The sequence below is a fragment of the Trachinotus anak genome, unplaced genomic scaffold (genome assembly GCF_046630095.1).
Source record: "Trachinotus anak isolate AG129_WGS33_773 ecotype Australia unplaced genomic scaffold, CSIRO_AGI_Tana_v1 ptg000019l, whole genome shotgun sequence".
NCBI classification, from domain to species: Eukaryota; Metazoa; Chordata; class Actinopteri; order Carangiformes; family Carangidae; genus Trachinotus; species Trachinotus anak.
This window is the reverse complement of record NW_027273870.1, coordinates 17,350,950-17,369,234: the sequence shown is the minus strand read 5'-3', so window position 1 is coordinate 17,369,234 and position 18,285 is coordinate 17,350,950. Positions and strand designations below refer to the sequence as shown.

Here is an 18,285-nt window from a genome sequence, read left to right as displayed (position 1 = left end):
TTTTTGTTTAGTTGCACGATATTTAATTCAGTGATTCACTGAGGCTTCTCAACACCGTTGTATTGATAATGTATAATATTACATTATAGCCTGTCAAACTGTCATCTTGGCATTGTATTGAAAGGAAGTTAGATTAAGTGGCCGTCTTTTATGACTCTGTGACAAGATGACAAGAAATAAAAGCAGACTTCTAGGACTGATTAGGAAATTGACATAGCTGTCTGTGCAAATTGTTTGCTCAAGACCCAAATACAGCAGAACAACGTGGACTGGTAATTTTGGTGTCAGATGTGATTGGTTCTTTTGTCAATAAGGGACCAGTTGTGCACAATGACAAAGAGCCAGAGTGACAAGTGAATGAAGAGGAGGAGGAGGAGGACAGACAGAGGGAGGGATGAAGACAACTTGCTTAAGTGAAATGGGTGACAAGAGTTTTATTCTATTGCTGTCTCAAACACTGACTGATGAATCATTTATTGAAGCAATAAAGTGTGAAAATGTTCTCATTACTAAATCCTTATTCTGTGATGCACATCCTGCACATATACAAATGCACACACCTGCATATGCACAGAAAAGGCTCACACCTACAGCCACAATGGGAAGCTTTTAAATATTGAATCAGGGTGGAGCTGAGCATCCTGTGGTGGGACGAGGTCAAAGAACTCATATCACACCTATAAGCAGAGGTTACACACCATGCCCAGCATCATTGATTTTTTGTTTAAGACCACAAGAAACAGTCAGCACACAATTTACTATTCAGCAAACACTTATTTGCACAAAGAGGCAGCAAATAAAAATTGCTATTCAAAGTGAGATGAGAGAGAAGAGCATTTAAGCTCGCTTTGATTTTTAACAATTTGTAATTCATTGTTTTAATTTCAGTCAGACGAATTACGCAAATCATTTTTCCTCCTGGTGGGCAAGGACACCACATAACGTGCACTGAGTGTTAGGTTTGATGCATGACGCCTGCACGGTCAGTGGTGTTATGTGACAAAACACATGTGATAACTTAAAAAAAAAAAGCACTTGGCTGTGATATTTATCGTGTTTATCTGACCAACCTGACTCACCTCTTTTTTTTTTCAGACAACAAACATCTGTCCTCTGTCTGCCAGGCCAACATATTTCATAAAATGTGTCTACACACAGCACCATCACTGACTTGTATCTATGGACAAGCACAACAAACAGCTGTGGTACCACAAGCTTAATGAAAATTACCTCTAGCCCAGTAAAAGATGAAGACAGTAACACAGTAAGGAAATGTATCAGAAACACAATTGTTCGTAAAAATAAAATCGAACACACAGGCAGTTATGAAGGTTCATATATGTGCAGAAACATGTCAGTTGATTACATTATATTTATGGATAAGCACATTTGCCTGTGTATGCTTGTGATGATGCTGATGCACAGACATGTGATTAACAGCGTTTTCTCCTCACCATGATGTTGCTGTGGATGAAGCCCTTGCGATAGCGGGCGGGCTTGAGGTGGGGGTACTCTTCGGTGCTGGTGACCCGGATGTTCCATACACGTCTCCAGGCCTCATACAGCTGCAGGTGTACTGGGTACACACCTGAGTGGTGAGGGGCCACGGCATAGCCCATGTCCACTGGAATGTTGTGCTCCTGGAGGGGGAGGACATATGCATACACAGACACATGCATGAGGGTTATTTATATAAACACAAAAGTTATAGTACATTTGCAACCATGGCAAAAGACATGACAGCACATAAAAACACGGACAACCTGACCTTCTAGAGGAAGCACTTGGTTTGTGTTTTGTTTGTTACGATGCTGGCCTTCGCGCTGGAAATTAAAAAAATATATAGTTTGTGCAAGCATGTGTATGTGTGTGCGTGTGAGGATGGACGGTTGCTGGGTGCATCTCGCAGACTGATGGTGTTGTCCTTGGCTCTGACACACACCTACACACTGTCAAAGCTAAGCCTCAGTGACCAGGGGATGAGGGAGTGGCATATGTATGTGTGTGTACAAAAGAGGTTAGGGATCACACTTTATGATAAAGTTCACCTTCAACAACATGCCCCCCCCACCCCCCCACCCCACCCCCCCCACCCACCCCCACACACACACACACAAACAACTGCACTGAGCATGCGACATGCATGGTCAAATCATTGCCACCCACTCACACACATATAACAGCAAACCAGAGCGAAACCAAGCTGAGCAGAGCAACAACAGCACTCGACCTTGTGGACTTCAGATTAAAAAGGGCTCAGGTGTGCCCATCAAAATAAAGTGCATCATTCCCAACTGGGATATTTTTGACATGGCAGTACAATTTGTAGAAGCATTCTTACTGTTTGTGCTGACAGAAGAGTGAATGATGTTTGTTTCACTAGTCAAATGTCACACACCTGAAGGCCCGCAGCCCACATGGGCTCCCACTACTTACATATATATGGTACTGTATACATATGTCAAACCAGTTATATTAGCTATAAACAACAATTTTCTCTCATAACCAGAGCAGAGTGGCGCAGCGGAAGCGTGCTGGGCCCATAACCCAGAGGTCGATGGATCGAAACCATCCTCTGCTAGTCCTAAATACATTTGTGGTGTTCTTTGTGGTTTACCAATACAGTGCATTGCCCAATGACACGTGAGATGTCTTCACTCTTTCCTGCTGTAGTTGTCACTGTGGTATACTGTCTCTTAGCACTACATAGCAAATCCACACTTAAAGAATCGTCACCAGCACTTATTGCTGCGCTAACACTTCTTATCGCACTTAACCTTGATTGTTCCCCTTTCTGTAAGTCGCTTTGGAAAAAAGCGTCTGCTAAATGACTAAATGTAAATGTAAAATGTAAATATGTATCAAATGCATTTCAGGTAAAATTATTTCCCTACTGCATTCTGGATCCAAATATGTCCCTTGAAGGGGGTATTAATAATTTTTCTCGTGGTTTCTTGCCTGGAGTGGGTCGTGTCATCACTTGACAAGAGCTTCAGCTCCATCGTTGTCATTATAATGCGTGAGGTTATAATACGCCCTCTGAGCAGCTCTACTTCTTCAGAGCAGTTTGGAGGCTACAGTGAGCCACCATCGGAAAGTGCCGAGAAGGGCTGTGGCTAGCAGGTTAGCATGCTAACTTAAGCAGAAAAACAGACGTGATAGAGACAGGTGTTAACATTGGCGTTGCCACCACTGGAGACAGCTCTTGAGTGAAGCGAGTAAAGGAATTAAGTTTGATGCTGAACTCAACATTTCTTCTACACTGGTAAGTAAACAGCTGTTTACGCTAACGTTGGCTACGTAGCAATAGCAAAACAAATAGATCATTAAAAAAAAATTTCATATGCAGCTAATTTCAATTAGCAAAATATATTCAGCATGAGCTGTGAGTTATCCCACATTTTGTTTTTTTGTTTTTTATCACCATTCATATTTATAAGCACATTTAAACAAAAACCTTCCAGCACATAAGATACAGGATGTGAATTGCCAGTCCCAGAGTTCACATGAGCATCATGTCTGTAATCTGCTATGGCAAATGAATAGTATAAATAGTTATAACTGCAAAACATTAACAGACAACCTTGAGGAAAATGCAATCAATGGGGAGCAAGCATGATTAAAAGGACATGCAAGAAGAAAGCAAGAACAAAATACACAACTGCAAGAAATTTGTGCTTGTGTGTTTGTGTGTGCGCGTGTGTGTGTGTGCACATCCATCTCACCAGAGCGAACTCCTTGTTGAGGACCATCTGCTCCAGCAGCGAGGACTCGTTGTGGAAGAGGTGAGGCTGCATGTGGCTCCACATGTGGGGGAACCACCAGAACTCATCCACATACTTCAACAGTAAGTCATCTCCCTCGTCCTCCTCCGCTGTGCCTGCACACGCACAAAAACACACACGTGCACAAGGACAAAAGGACAAAGAATGAGACATGCTTCATGGAGATAAAGAGCATATTGAAAATGTTTGTTCTACACAGCTTCTCACTGCTTTAAGGCTAGTGTATATATCATCAAGCAACTAGGCTGTCTTAATGCCACGTTGCTAAATAAAGTGGTGGTGTGATACCATGGTGATGAAAAGTGATGCCATAGCAATAGCAGATGCTATGATGATATCTTTCAGTCTATATCAGATTTTCTCTAATTATAATCATGTTCAGTCTCACCTCTATTTTCCCTTTCCAGTGTATCCTGCTTCTTTGTTCTCTTGCTGCAGATTTAGACACTTTAACAAGAAAATCAATAAAATCTGTCCTTGGAACCACAAGAGAGCTTAGAATGTGCAGCAGTAAGTCACAGCCTCACAAATATACCTGTGTAAATATGACTGTGACTCAAAATCTAGAGATGGTGATAAAAAACCCATTTTTTATGATGAACAGGATAACTTATCACATATACCCCCTATAAGCATTATATCTTCGAGGGACTGATTACTCCTGTGATTATTACTGTGCTGCAAATTCATCTTTTTTTTAATCATATTTGGCAATTAGTTTCCTGCTGCCCTGAAGTGTAAAACTCCATATGTGATTTATCTAAATGTATTTTACTACTTTGAATGAATCCATTTAATTTACTACAATGATCATAATTAAATTAAATAATTTTAAGTCTTAATTTTATCTTGGCAGCGCATGTTTTTCTATACGTGCATGACCTCCCTATTACAGTTTTTCTCATTCGCTTGGATGCAATTTACATATCAGAAACGTCATTCTCACAACTCTCAATGAATTTCTCATAACACTAACTCATCTGCGCAAAAGCCACTAAAACAATCAAAACCTTGTTCACATGTGTCGACACATGCAAAGTCAGTCAATCACTTCGACATTGTCACCAATTAATAAACCCCTCTCACCAGTGCTTTAAGATCTAGACACCAAATGTTTTAATGTTATATCAAAAATCTTACTTTTTTTACTCTTAAAAAAAGGGTACCCCAAAAATGTAATGTAGAGCAAACACTGATCAGACACAACAGTGATATGTGAATGATTTACTGTAACTATGAGAGAGGCTGGATTGAGATTCCAACCCAACGTGACTCAGTTGATAGTGGCATCCATAATTCAAACCTTCAGAAATGAGAACAGGTATGCAACTGTCTAATGGCTCCCTCAGCATTACTGTGAAATGAGTATTACTGAATTGTATCACATAAACATTTGTAGGTCTCACTGTAGCCACCTATTTACTGCACCATATTGTAGGAATGGGTGGTTATCATACTGAAGTACAATACAGCCAGCTGCAAAAAAACATATGAGTAGTGTACTGCACACACCCACACTTTTTTTAAGGTAATCTTCTACAGAGTGGCCACATGTTTACAGAGGAACAGGAGGTGGCTTTTGTAAGTGTGGTTTTTACATGAGTATGGTTTTTGTACAAACACTTTCTTGTATGCTGTACAACACTGTACTGCAGTTACAAAAGTTACATTTTGGAAAAATAAATGTATTCTGTTTCAACAATGCATTGGTGTTCATCATAAAAAATGGGTTTTTTATCACCATCTCTAGATTTTGTGTGTGTGTGTGACTGGTCTTGCTCGTTCATACCTATCTGAAGGAAGTTTAAAGTGTTTTGACTGAAAACACTCAATGCAGGGATCAAGGTGAGTGAGAGCTCTGTAATTCTCACTGACGAAAGGTACCGACTGTTTTCATGAGTTGTCAGAGTCAGATGAGAAATGCATCAAAACAATGACAAAATGTCTTCGGGAGTGAAATATGTGTGGACACGATGGCAGTTTCTACAAACACAACGAGAGATGCTAATTCGTGTGGGGAAATGATGAACTGTTCTGAGAACTGCAGTTAAAAGAATACTTAAACTTCCACATAATACTTAATTCAGACCAACACTGAGTGGCATCTTACAGGAATATAAATTATAAAGATCATTTACTGTAACATCATGTTAATTGGCTATTCGTTTTTCAGTTGATGGATTTTATGGATAATTTAACAAAACCGTGTCAAAAAAAAAAACCAAACACTTGCTGTAAATGAATGGAGTATGGTTCAAAATCATTCAGTCTAAATATAAATCAAATTCATTATAGTTACTGTGTACATTAGGATGGAGAGCATATAAACTCAACAAACCTGTGTGGTAGAATTTCCCAGAGAAGCCAAGATTGAAGGTAAAGTTGGAGATCTGAGAACGCAGCTGTTTCTGAATGTCAAGGAGAGCCTATAGATAGAGAGAGAGAGAGAGAGAGAGAGAGAGAGAGGACATTAGAATTAACATTAGTGACAAAATTGTATTCAACCTTTTCAGAGTATACAGCTATCAGGTTCATCTCCCCCTGGCCTGCACTTGTACAGATAAACGCCCAAGCTGTCTGACACAGGTCTTTATGTCCCTCTGTTGTATATTTAAGTGAACCCTCTGAGAACTATCATGATGCCTGTGTGTTCTCATTACTGCTTATCCAATGGCAGCAGTCACCAACATGCAAGTACTCCAGTGTGTTTGATTGTTCTGTCTGTTTTCTGTGTGCGCGAGAGCGTTCAAGGGGTTGTTCCTGTCCTTAAAGTTACCCCAGTCCCTGGTTTCAATGCGTGAATCAGGATTTTCTCCACTTATTTGATGACTTCATTAGTTTACTGGCCTTTAAACAAAGATTCAGTAATGAGTGTTAACTAAAGAGAGTTGCACAGTCGCACACACACAGTCACACACACCGACAGTAATGCAAGTTAATGAAGGTCAGTGCATTAGTAGCCTCTGGAGGGTGGACTAATAACCACTCCCACCCCACCCCAGATACCCCCCACACCCACACACACACCCACACACACACACTCCTCCCTTCTCATCATTCTCTCCATCCATCCTTAACACTACCAAATGAAACCTTGTACCTCCCCCACCACCACCACCACCACCACCCCTCCCTTCTCTCTCCCTCCTCTGCTGATTCTGATTCGTCCTCTACACTGCCATCTTCCCGTTTCTGAGAACCTGCAGTCGCCTCTCTGCCCCCCTTCCCCATTTGTCTTCCACCACCACCGCCCACCCCCCAGCCCTTCTCTGAACCTCCATCTCTCCCTCGCCTGCTCCGTGAAAATGTCACATTCTCAGGAGACGGGGCTGTTCTAATTTGAAAGGAAGGCTGAAGCAGCATGGAGGAAAGATCGCTCTCTCTCTTTCTACAGCTCCCTCCCCTTGCTCTTTACCTTGTGCTTTCCCACCCTTTCTTATTGCTATCATTGCACTTATTTAGTTTTTTTTATAAAATTATTACATTCTCTGTACATTTCAAACTGCTGGGTCTTTCTGTTGAGCTACGAGCCACATCTCTATTACCGGTCTTTGTCATGCTGCTTTTGATCGATCCCCAGGAACCTTCCCTGATTTACAAGACCTGAGCAGCTGATGTCAGAGCAGGGAGTTGGTTCCAGGCACTCTCTCTCTCTCTCTCTCTCTTCACCCTTTTTCCTCCTGTGTGTGCCTCCCAAAATAACAAATATACAGACACATGCACAGAGTGTCTTCATTATCGCTAATCTAATGGTGTTGAAGACGGCTGCATGCTGACAGATGTGCACAGCCCCTTAATCTGATCCCCTGTCTCCTCTGTTATGACATCCTCTACATCTTATACACACACACACACACACACACACACACACACACATGCACACATACACACGCATGCAGATCCACACACAAGTAAACGTGTGGATACAAAGACTTAAGAATTGAATTAGTTTTGTAGCTGAGTGATTTGCATTTATAACTCAATATACACTCCCCGATGCACTTGGTCGAAATGCATTATTAACGCGTGTGTTGCTATCTGTGGGAGTCGGCGTAGGTGTGTGTCCAAGTGTGCAGTATATTAGCTTAAACACCTCATTTGTATTCTGCTACCTAACATCCATAGCACAAAACAGAAGAGCATGCAGGAGCTTGTTGTGAGACCATACAGCTGCATTTGTTTGTTTTTTTTTTTTAGCTTGTATCAACTCTATTTCTAAATGGTAATTTTGAGCAAACCATTTTAAAAACCTTCTTCATTGCTGCTTTCATAGATGCTCTGTAATTTGAGAACTCCTGAAGAGGATCTCACTGATAAGCCATGTTTTTGATAACTTGAAAACCAGCCCAACAAAAAGCAAAAAATGAGATGTTTTGAAAGGGACAATTTCAACTTGGCAACTTCTTGCATTAAAGAGGTCGTTCAGCATCTAACTCTCAAATCTTACACACCAGAGACCAACAATAGCGTTTTCAAAATGTTCCGTTTGCAACCACAGCACTGATTATGAAACTTTCACTGTGGTAGATCAGCTTTCTCAAGCTAGTTTCAGTTCTGTGCAAAGTGGTTTTCAAACAGTTCAAAATATGTTTTATGTAATAGGCTACATTTTATGGATAAACTTTACTGTTTACTTAACTTAACTTTACTTAAGTTTACTGGTTCCATTTGAATTTTAGGGCAGCATATAAGCTGGGGGAGAGAACACTACTGACAGGTAGAATATTGTAGAATTTCAAAATAAGATTTTTGTTTCTTGACACTTAAATCAATTTACAATATCAAACCTTGTAAAATTATATAATGTTCCTATATAGATTTGGTAGTAAATAATGACCTTACTTTAAAGCACTGCAAATTATTTGAAATGTAGCTTATCATTTCTGTAATTTGAATTTTGGTTGATTTTGGCATAGCCTATCCATGTTTTTTTTTTTTTTAATACTATATCTTTTTTTATGCAGACTATAGAAACATACTTTTAGCTTAATTGACAAGAGTGTGCTTATGAGTGCATGAGGCATAGATTATGCTCTATCAGAACTAGTTTGTTTGATGTGTTCAGAAATGAAAAGTGTCTACACTTGTTCCAAATGGCAAGTGAGAAGCTGGCTGTCATAGAAAAGGGAGGGGGCACATTTTCAGATCTTTGAAGGAATTCATGATGTTGTATTTGGTTGTTTGCCTGAAAAGTGAAGGAAATAGTTGTGTCACAAATCCTAAAGAGAGCTAGAGGGAGAACTTGAAATCCTGGCTTCTCTCTCACCTTCACACTGCTGACCATTCACAGTGTGAAGCAGGTGTTGACAGTTTTGGAAAATAACACAAATCTGTTATTTGGCACCTTTCTGGATCTGACATCGGAAAGGTGTGGGAGTGGGGGATTTCCAAAGCTATTTAACCACCTGACAAGCAGTTTGGGTATAAAAATGAATTCAGCGCCTTTTCCGACTAAACTCCCTGCTTTTACAACATTTTATTTTGGCAACTCCGTGGCGATTCTGTGTCGTATGTAGAATTGTATGCAGAATTCCTGCAGACAACAGGAATCAGCTTTATTTGCCAGTTGTGTGTTACAGGTTAGTAAAACCTTTGAATTATTGACAAAATATTCATAACACAACCACATCAGGATACTGCAATCACAGAAACGGGAACAGGCTGAACCACGGGGCACACTGTGTCAGGCAAACTGTGGCAGTTCAGTCATCAAACTTGAGGACTGAGGACACAACTGTATATCATCATGAGAAGGAAGAACTGTGGATAATAACTACACCCGGCAAAATAAAGCAGCAGACATCTAGGACAGAAACATATGGCAAAACTCTAACTCTGGCTCTGCAATACAATGAAGTCCCCTCCTGCTGTGTAACGGCAGCAGACTGGGGGGGGGGGGGGGGCTTTAAGCAATATGGAGCCAATCTGTCCACTGGATATAAGCTCAAAGCTGAGGATGGTTTTAAAACAGGCCATAAGAGATACTTCATAAGAAAGAAGGGGGATTTGGATTAGCGGGAGGTGGGACTATGTAGCATATGAGAGATCTTGACAATCCTAGTGATGAAGGTAAACACACACTGGGATTAGCCGTTAGCGATAGCCCTCATTTCTGTGCCCAATCCCACAGCTGCCTAACACTGCTAGTGTCAGAAGCATTGCCAGTTTGTTTCTGTGTATGTGAAAGTGAAAGTGTGTGTGTGTGTGTTTGTGTGTGTGTGTGTGTGAGTGTGTGTGTGTGTGTGTGTGTGTGTGTGTGTGTGTGTTTGTGTGTACTCAATGTGTATGTGGTAAGAAATGGAAGAGGTGCCAGCTAGATGTTGGGGTTCAAACAGATGGGAGACAGGCATCTGGACAGCTGGCATTCACTGCCTTTCACAAACCCTTTACACCAACCACCTCTCCTCCATATCCCCATTCTGTCATTCTTGCGTTTTCACTGTTTGTTTTCTTTTCTTTTCACAGCCTTAAGCCTGGCTGGGAGATCTAAAATAACAAAAGTAGTTATAAAAGAACTTATTTGTGCGGGGGATTTTATGCGCAAACAGATTGGATGGCGGGTTGAAAGGAACAAGAAAATTAGGCACATTTTACAGGTTTTATTCTTGCACAAAAGCAGGTCAAAGTTCTCGATTCATCTACATCAGTGCATGTGTTTGTGTCTGCGTGTGTATCAGTGCATGTAATATGAACACTAGACCAGCAAATTTAACTGGGTCAGGCATCTCTATTTGATGAGCAGGAAGAGCACTTTTCCAGTTAATGCCAATCTTCTTTTTGCTTACTCTTCCCCTCTCTGTCTCATTTCTAGTCTCGCTTGTCAGATTCGAGGCAGTGTAGCATTTTATATCGGAGCATTTTACAAAATCATCTATTCACTTGCATTTATGGATCCAAGGTACTTGTGATTGCTTTGGCATTGCTACACTTACACTAAATTCTACTTGGCAGCCCCTCAAGGATTTTGAGTTTCAGTGATTGCTGTGACCGCAAAAACCTGCCTCATTTTGTAAAAGAAAATGCATGGCACGCTGCCACGTTCTCAGAGTTAATTTGAAGTAAAAACAAGAGCACTGACAAAAATAGTTAATTAAGCAAAAAAAAAAAGAAAAGTTAGTAAGACAATTTCCTTGTTGACAGATGCTTTCTTTAGAGTGTTCATGACAATGACACAGTGATGACTTTGTTTTTTCCAACATATGTTAAAAAAAAAACATAAAAATGAAAACCCCTGACACATAAATGTATAACAGCATTTTTTCTTCATAGTAGTGTAACTGTAAAACTTCTTCTTCCCTGCAGGGCTGACTGTGATAATTTCACTTGTCCCGATCGGGGGGGAATGAGAGCAGATGTCAGGAAGCATCATGCTGGAAGCAATATCCTGTTCTCCTCTGTCATTCTATAAGTCATCTCTTTTTTCCCTTTCCCACCTGCAACTTTATGATTTTAAAAAACCATTAAGATCTAATACCTAAGATTCCTTATCAAAGGTGCCAACCTTTGCCATGCATTACAAAAAAAATTTCAAATCTTATCTCCACTGTTTGTCTTTTCTTCATTACTTTTGTAATAGCATTTGGCAAAGTAATAAACGGATATGGAATGAGCTCAGTTCCATTGACTTAAGTGGCAAATATGGATCATACTTAATTAGGTCTAAAGATTAACTCTAAGTAGGACTGCACAGTAAATTGCAGGCTGCTAAGCCAAAAACCTTCAGTGAAGTCTGAATTTTGCCCATTTTGTGTGATTCCTTTTTTTGTTTTGTTTTCAATTTTAGGTCACTGCCAGACCAAAGTGATCATCAGCACATGAAGAGAAACACTTTAGCCTAGACATTTATGCTCTTCACTTCAAAGGTCCCTACCCTATTATCTATTATAGTCACTTGTACGTTCTGCAGTGCATTGAAGTAATATAATAGCTACCTACTAGCTGGGTAAGATGTTAAAACAGGCTTCCTGTTCTGTCCTAAAGGCGAAATATCCCTTCAAGGTTTATTAGGCCACATGAAAATAGTAATTATTTGACTTCCCAAATCAAACAAAGTCATACATTTTTAAAAAATTGCTCCACTTTAATCTCATTTACCCAATTATTCCTTTCCAGAGAGTACAAGGGATGGATTGTTACAACATGAAATATGCAAAATGCAGGGGATTTCCTTTGACATGATGACAGATCATTGGACAATCTAACCTGAGCCCATACAAACATGGGAACAACTTGCACATAACACAGAAAGGTTCTGAGATGATATCAGGTAATTGTGCTTTTCACTGAGCCACTATACCTTCTTCTAGATACATAAAAAATGCTAAATATGCAGCATGTGCAAGGGAGTGTGTCTTGGCTTAAGTCCACATACAGTATGTGTGCTCACATGCATGCGTCTCCTCTGAACTTAGATGGCACCGTTTTAGAAAGCACCACGGGAAGGAAAAGAGTGAGAATGAGTTGAGAGGGGTTTAGGGAGGAATACAAATTGGCCGGAGATAGTGATCAATGACTCGGCTGAGGAGGGGGTGGGGAGGAAGGTGAGTGGAGGGGAAGGAAAGGGAGAGGGGGTGATAAAGAGGGATCTGAAGATGAGAATCAGACGCCTCCCTAACGGCCACTCTCTCAAGAAAGAAGAAAAGGAGAAACCCGACACGCATGAATTAAAAAACACAAGCAACGGCACGAGCGGATCATTGATGGGAGTTTTTGACTGGCATCATCCCTCATTTTGAGAAATGTCAGCCACGGGGTGCCTCCCTGTGAATCATTTTAATAGAGGAAATACAGCTGTGTGTGTGAGTGTGTGTCCAGACAGGAGGGGGTGTAGGTATTGTTTGTCACCAGATGAACTCGTGGGGTGAGTCTAATGACGAGTGCAGAGAGAAGGAGGGTGGCATTTTAATTGGCCTCCCTCTCTCTCTCTCTGTCTTCCTCCTCTCTCTTCTTTTCTAGGGGAGCGCAGGAGATTGAATGTTGGCTTTGCCGGGGTAAGACGGGATTTCTAACATTGGCACTGCAAATACCTTGTCCTACTAATTAGTCAATAACACATCCTGTTACATACTTTGATGCAGTGTTACACAAAAGCTGTTCTTGGATAACTAGGGATAAGAGAGGATTTTCACATATTTTATGTCATTCATAATTATTGTTTCGGATATGTTGTCTTCTAATTACTATTCACAAGAAAATATTATTTTGCGGTGACAGAGTATTTAGAATAATGTTTAGAATATCTAGGAAAAACATTCAGAGATGTCTTGATGGACCCACCGCACACTCAATATGTCGGTTTTTGCAATAAACGTGATCCGCAATGTCATGTCAGTCTCGTCCGAACCTAGGACAGTTCTACTCCACGAAGCTATCATCAGAGCTAGACAGCTTCAATTTTACCTTCTAGAAACAGCTTGCTTTCATGATGAAATAATTCCTAGGATTCCACAAGCATTCCTCTTTTAATGACATGAAGGGGACATCTTTTCAGCTGTCACCTTCACCCTAGGCAAGATTTATATTTGATATGTGGTTATCTAAAATGAGTCATCCTTTCAGCAGCTATTCTCTCACGTTTTGCTGGAAGGGAAAAGTTCCTGAAAACTAAATTTTACTGATCAAATGATTCCTGAACACAACAGAGAAAAGATACCTTAAAAAAAAAGATTACAGTAAAATAAACCGGTTGATGCACATGATTATGAGTAAACATGGTTTACACATGCATACACACTTGTCACTTAAAATAAGCCTTGTTTTAACTGTAATCTGACAACTCTACCTGAGGCTCTTCATCTCCAAGAGGAGGGCTGCTACAAATCACCATACCACTGCTCCTGCACCTCCCCTCCTCTGCTTCCCCATTTCCCTTCAGCATTTTGTCTCTCAGAAATCGCTAAGTTAGCTGCTAGCTCTTCCCCTAGGCGCCATACCCCAGCTCCCCCTCCCTTCTTCTCTCGCTCTCCAACTCTTTTTCTTCCTTTTTTTAATTCTAGTTCTTCCTCTTTCTGACTGCCAACTATCCTGAAGGAGAAAGTAGAGTAGAAATATGGAAGGAGTGTGAGCCTTTCAAGTAGCATCACCCTCTCTTTTTCCTCTCTCTCTCTCTATCTATCTATCTCTCCATCTCCCTCTCTCTACTGCTTCCTCCATCCACATCTCCCTGCCCCTCTGTTATGGCACTGGTTCATCCTCATGTATATTTATGCTACAAAGCTGAAGAGTCAGGCAGACTTGAAATGAAAACTCCAACTAGAGAGTGCTTGTGTGCTCATTTTGGGAATCTGTATGTGCACGGGTGCGTGTGCAGTGTGTGTCTGACTGTGTGTAATATGCACTCCTTTATCCTTTTTCGATACAAGCTTCTTTTTATATTCAATGGTGGAATTCCTCTCCACTTGACCACCCACTGCACCTCTGTTCCCCTCCCCCCTCCCATTCCTCTCATCTCCCCAAGTTTCAGCCACAGACAGGTGGCTCATCTTTTTTTTTTTTTTCCCCATTGTCTGATGGGACAGGTGTCAGCCACTGGCAGAAAGTGACATTCTAATCTAAAGTACTGATTCAGAAAAACACCCACGCACAAACACACACACACACACACACACACACACACACACACACACACTTTCCTATCATGTATATCCTGTGACTGCAGTGAGACAGGCAGACACCTCTGGTCTTAGCTCATGCACATCACCACAGAGCAGCATAAATCTCACCTGTCTCACAGTTCCTCCACACACACACACACACAAACACACACACACACAGATACAGACACACACACACACACAGATACTGACAGGCTCCCACACATGAAAACCCACCAAACACAATTTGTTACTCTTCAATGGCCCTTCAATAGTGAGGTCACAGTGGGAGAATGTGACCACAGATTTCAAACAAAATTCCTTGTGCAGTAGCGTTTTATTCCTCCCTCCAGCAAACCTGCCATGTTTTTTTTTTTTAATCTCTACTATATACTATATTGAGGGTAAATAGGGTTTACATGCATATGTGTGCACATACTGTATTTCTCCATGCATTGCATACAAGTGCACGTCTGTCCATATGTGAGTTTGTGTGTGTGCGTTTGCTCATGCAAGCGTGTGTGTTGTAACAATAGATGTCTTAAGAGGCGGGCTGCATGGCTGACTCTCCTTTAGTTTCCCTAAGAGGAGGAACGTGGGAAAAGAGGAATAAGTGCCATTCATCTTTTCACTGGCTCATTCACTACCTCTCTTTCTCTCTCTCACCCCTCCTCTTTCTCTCTTTCACTTCACGTCTTTGTTCACTTAAATGGCCTCTTTACTTCTGGCTAAACCTCCATTTGAGATAAATACCCTCTCGCTGTACCCCAACACATATGCACTTGGTACACAACACACAGAGACATTACACACAGACACACATGAGCTTTCCCAAGTACTCCCTCAATGCACCCGTGCCCAAGCTAAAAACCTTTGGAACACACTCCTTGTAAAATCTTTTGCTGCAGACTTACAGTGCAATAAGTACACATTCCGTATCTTCACCACTGCACTGCCATCAGATACTGTTTTTAGAAGTTGACAACAGAATGAAAAATCTAATCCAATACCACTGACCCAACATGAATTCATTCTCTCTATCGCACTCTCTCTCTCTCCATCTCTCTAATGCACATTATCACACACACATCACATCCAATACCTTCACATCCTTGGCATTCATGCGTGTCCCTTCCTTCCCGACGAAAATGTCATCTATATCCACCAGTATGTGCCGGTCCAGACCCAACGTAAGCTTCCTGTCTGTGAGGTAGGATATGGCATCCACCAGGATGAGTCTGTGAAGCCAGTAGCTCAGCCCCTGGCCAAATAGTACCCTCCTCACCCCATCATACAGTCCCATGTCCTGTACCACAGTGGCTTGGAGGCCTAAACTGAAGCCAGGCCCTGGATTATCACCACTACCTGCCCCTGCTCCCTCCTTGGCCCGTGCATGCAGTACAGCCTGGTACGTGGAGTGATTGGAGGAGAAGGAGGTCCAGTCCTCTCCAGGTAAGGCCCCTCGATCTGTGCCGGGCTTGGTAAGGTGGAGGAGGGGAGAACTAGACACCACACAGCAGTCCCAAAGGGCCTGGTTGGTCTTTAACACCAGTGGGAGGCCTCGGAGTTTGAGAAGAGGAGGGGAGTTCTCAGTGGAGCGGTAGAAACCGATGATGCCCACTCTGTACTCAGTGCAGTATTGATGCAACAGCTGTCTGTTCCATGTGTCTGCGTGTGCATACTTTAGCAGATTCTCATAAATGATAAGCGAGTATCGTCCACGGCCCTTTTCTGTCAACGGCGGAAGGTCTCCTTTCCCTGAGGCAATCTCCATGCGGAACTGGAAGTGTGCTGACTCCAATATAGCCACAATGTCCTGACCCAGCTGTGAGTACTGGGACTCCACCAGCACCAGCACCACTGGGTCAGTGTGGACATGCGTGTGAGGGGGGTTAGGTGGGTACGGGTACGGGAGTTGGCGGTACGGAGACATGGAGAGCGGCTGGGAGCAGGCCGGTTCAGGAGATTGTCCAAGCTGCATGGAAGGGGAGGAGTTCGTAAAGAGAAAGTATGCAGATAGAAGGAGGGAGAGGAGACAGCAGGAGGCCAGCAGGAGCAGGAGCCTACGCAAGTGGCGACGGAATCGCACGGCCACCGTCATTGCAAACTGGGGAGGTGTGGTGCGTAGCAGGAGACGTGTTTTTGAGTTTGCTGGGGGCTAGAAAGCGTCTGCACGAGCTTGGGTGTTTGAAAAGCCCAAGAGATTGTCTGTGTGTGTGTGAGAAAGGAGCAAAGCCACTCAGGGGTGCGTCATGTCACCATGGCAGATGGAGAAGGGAGCTTTGCTGGACGTCGGGGAACAAAGGTCTTCATTGAGGAAATGCAGTCGACGGACTCTTCTTCCAAACCTCATGGAGGTATCACATGCAGATACGGAGCAACTGATGATTAATGTCTGCAGAGAAAGGGAACAAGGAGAAAAAAAGGAAAAGTGAATCAGTTGGGCAAGGTTGAATAGTATGCTTTAGTTCTCCAGCTGTGTGTGGTGTGTGTGTGTGTGTGTGTGTGTGTGTATGTGTACCTAGGTTGTGCCACCCTGGGGAATGTGAGGGCACAGCTGGTAACTACAGAGCTGATTGAAAACAACTTACATCCTTAGGGCTTATTCAACCTCTGGCGCACACACACACACACACATACACAAAGTGACATCACAGTTAAAAGCACAAACACAACACAAAAGTCAACCCTCACAAATAAACAACAGCTGGTTGTGCGTTAATATGGCAGTATGGAGAGGTGGATGGGACCTCGACTAATCAGTCCTGCAAAGCTCTACAGAGAATTCCTCTAATTGTGCCGTACTCTGTGCACTTCTGTCCTATTTCTGAACCTAATCATCTGAAATACCACAAAATTAGAGTTGGAATCCTTTTGCCAGGAGCACTAATCTGGGGGGAGCCCATGAGGAAAAAGCGAGCGAGAGCAAAGTCAGAGAGAAAGAGCAGAGAGAGGAACAAAATGCAATGAATTATAGAAAGAGACAAAAAAGACCAGGATTAGCATCTTAATGTATGTGCCGGGAGCTCGGGAGAAGAAAAGATCCCACAGCATCTTCTTCTTTCTCTTTTCCCTCTATGCCTCACTCTCCCCTTCTCCCTCTCTCTTTCTCTCTGTCTATCTACACCCCCTCTTTCTCTGCTTCTGTCTGTTTGAATATCAATAGTCTTTCCTCACGTTCCCCATCCTTCTCTCCTTATTCCTTGCCTTTAGAGAACACAGAGAAGGTCATGGAGAAGCGACTCCAGTCATATTATTTAAATATGATACCAGAAAATGCAAAATACGAGGAAGGAAACTCTCACCAGTTTTATGTATACCTATTCCAACACAGTTGTATTATTTGCTTTAATGAAATGCGGTCATCCTAATTGGTTCTTCGGAAAGAACACTAACTCTTAAATAAAAAAAAACTGGGGTTTTATTAGTTTTATTACACACCATAAATTGTCTCATGTGCCGGGAATAAGAGTGTATGTCTACTCACTTTTAAAAAGGGGTTTAGATGGTCTAAGTCAAACTAATGTTTTGGTGTTCAAAAGCAGGGAAAGCACTAATTCTGACTCCCAGCTGAGAGTGTCAGCTGCAGGTGAGCGCTGGTTGGACCTCTTACTATAGGTATGCATGTGTCTCACTATGAGGAGCCACAGGGGGGCGCTGGAATTGGATGAACGCAAGAGACTTCACATTGAAGTTTTCGCCTGTTATTTGAATAACTATCGTTCCCGATCGTATTATAAACCATCCAAAATGAAAAAGGCTGCAGATGCGTTGCCTGCAAGTCGTGGTTCGTGCAGCATGGAAAACTTTTTGAACTATTTTACCCCTTCGCATTTAAATTGGAAAGTAAATATGTAAAATGTATGTTTTTCTTTTTTTTAAATTATTTGTCGTAATAATAATTGTTA

General features: G+C 41.9%; 1 protein-coding gene and 1 non-coding gene across 3 annotated transcripts in view; one reads left to right on the top strand and one right to left on the bottom strand.

The window, feature by feature from the left end:
* The window catches only part of ndst3 (N-deacetylase/N-sulfotransferase (heparan glucosaminyl) 3), a 43,541-nt gene that overhangs the window by 24,252 nt on the left and 1,004 nt on the right, over positions 1-18,285 (bottom strand). For both annotated transcript variants that reach the window (XM_071504600.1, XM_071504601.1), the window contains exons 2-5: positions 15,480-16,772; positions 6,124-6,211; positions 3,726-3,880; positions 1,455-1,640 (exon numbers count right to left, since the gene is read on the bottom strand). In XM_071504600.1, coding sequence (XP_071360701.1) covers positions 1,455-1,640; positions 3,726-3,880; positions 6,124-6,211; positions 15,480-16,478 — 1,428 coding nt within the window. In that variant the 5' untranslated portion in view covers positions 16,479-16,772. The remainder of the gene's footprint in view (positions 1-1,454; positions 1,641-3,725; positions 3,881-6,123; positions 6,212-15,479; positions 16,773-18,285) is intronic.
* On the top strand, positions 2,510-2,581 carry trnam-cau (transfer RNA methionine (anticodon CAU)). Its single transcript has one exon. It is a non-coding gene; the product is annotated as a tRNA-Met (tRNA).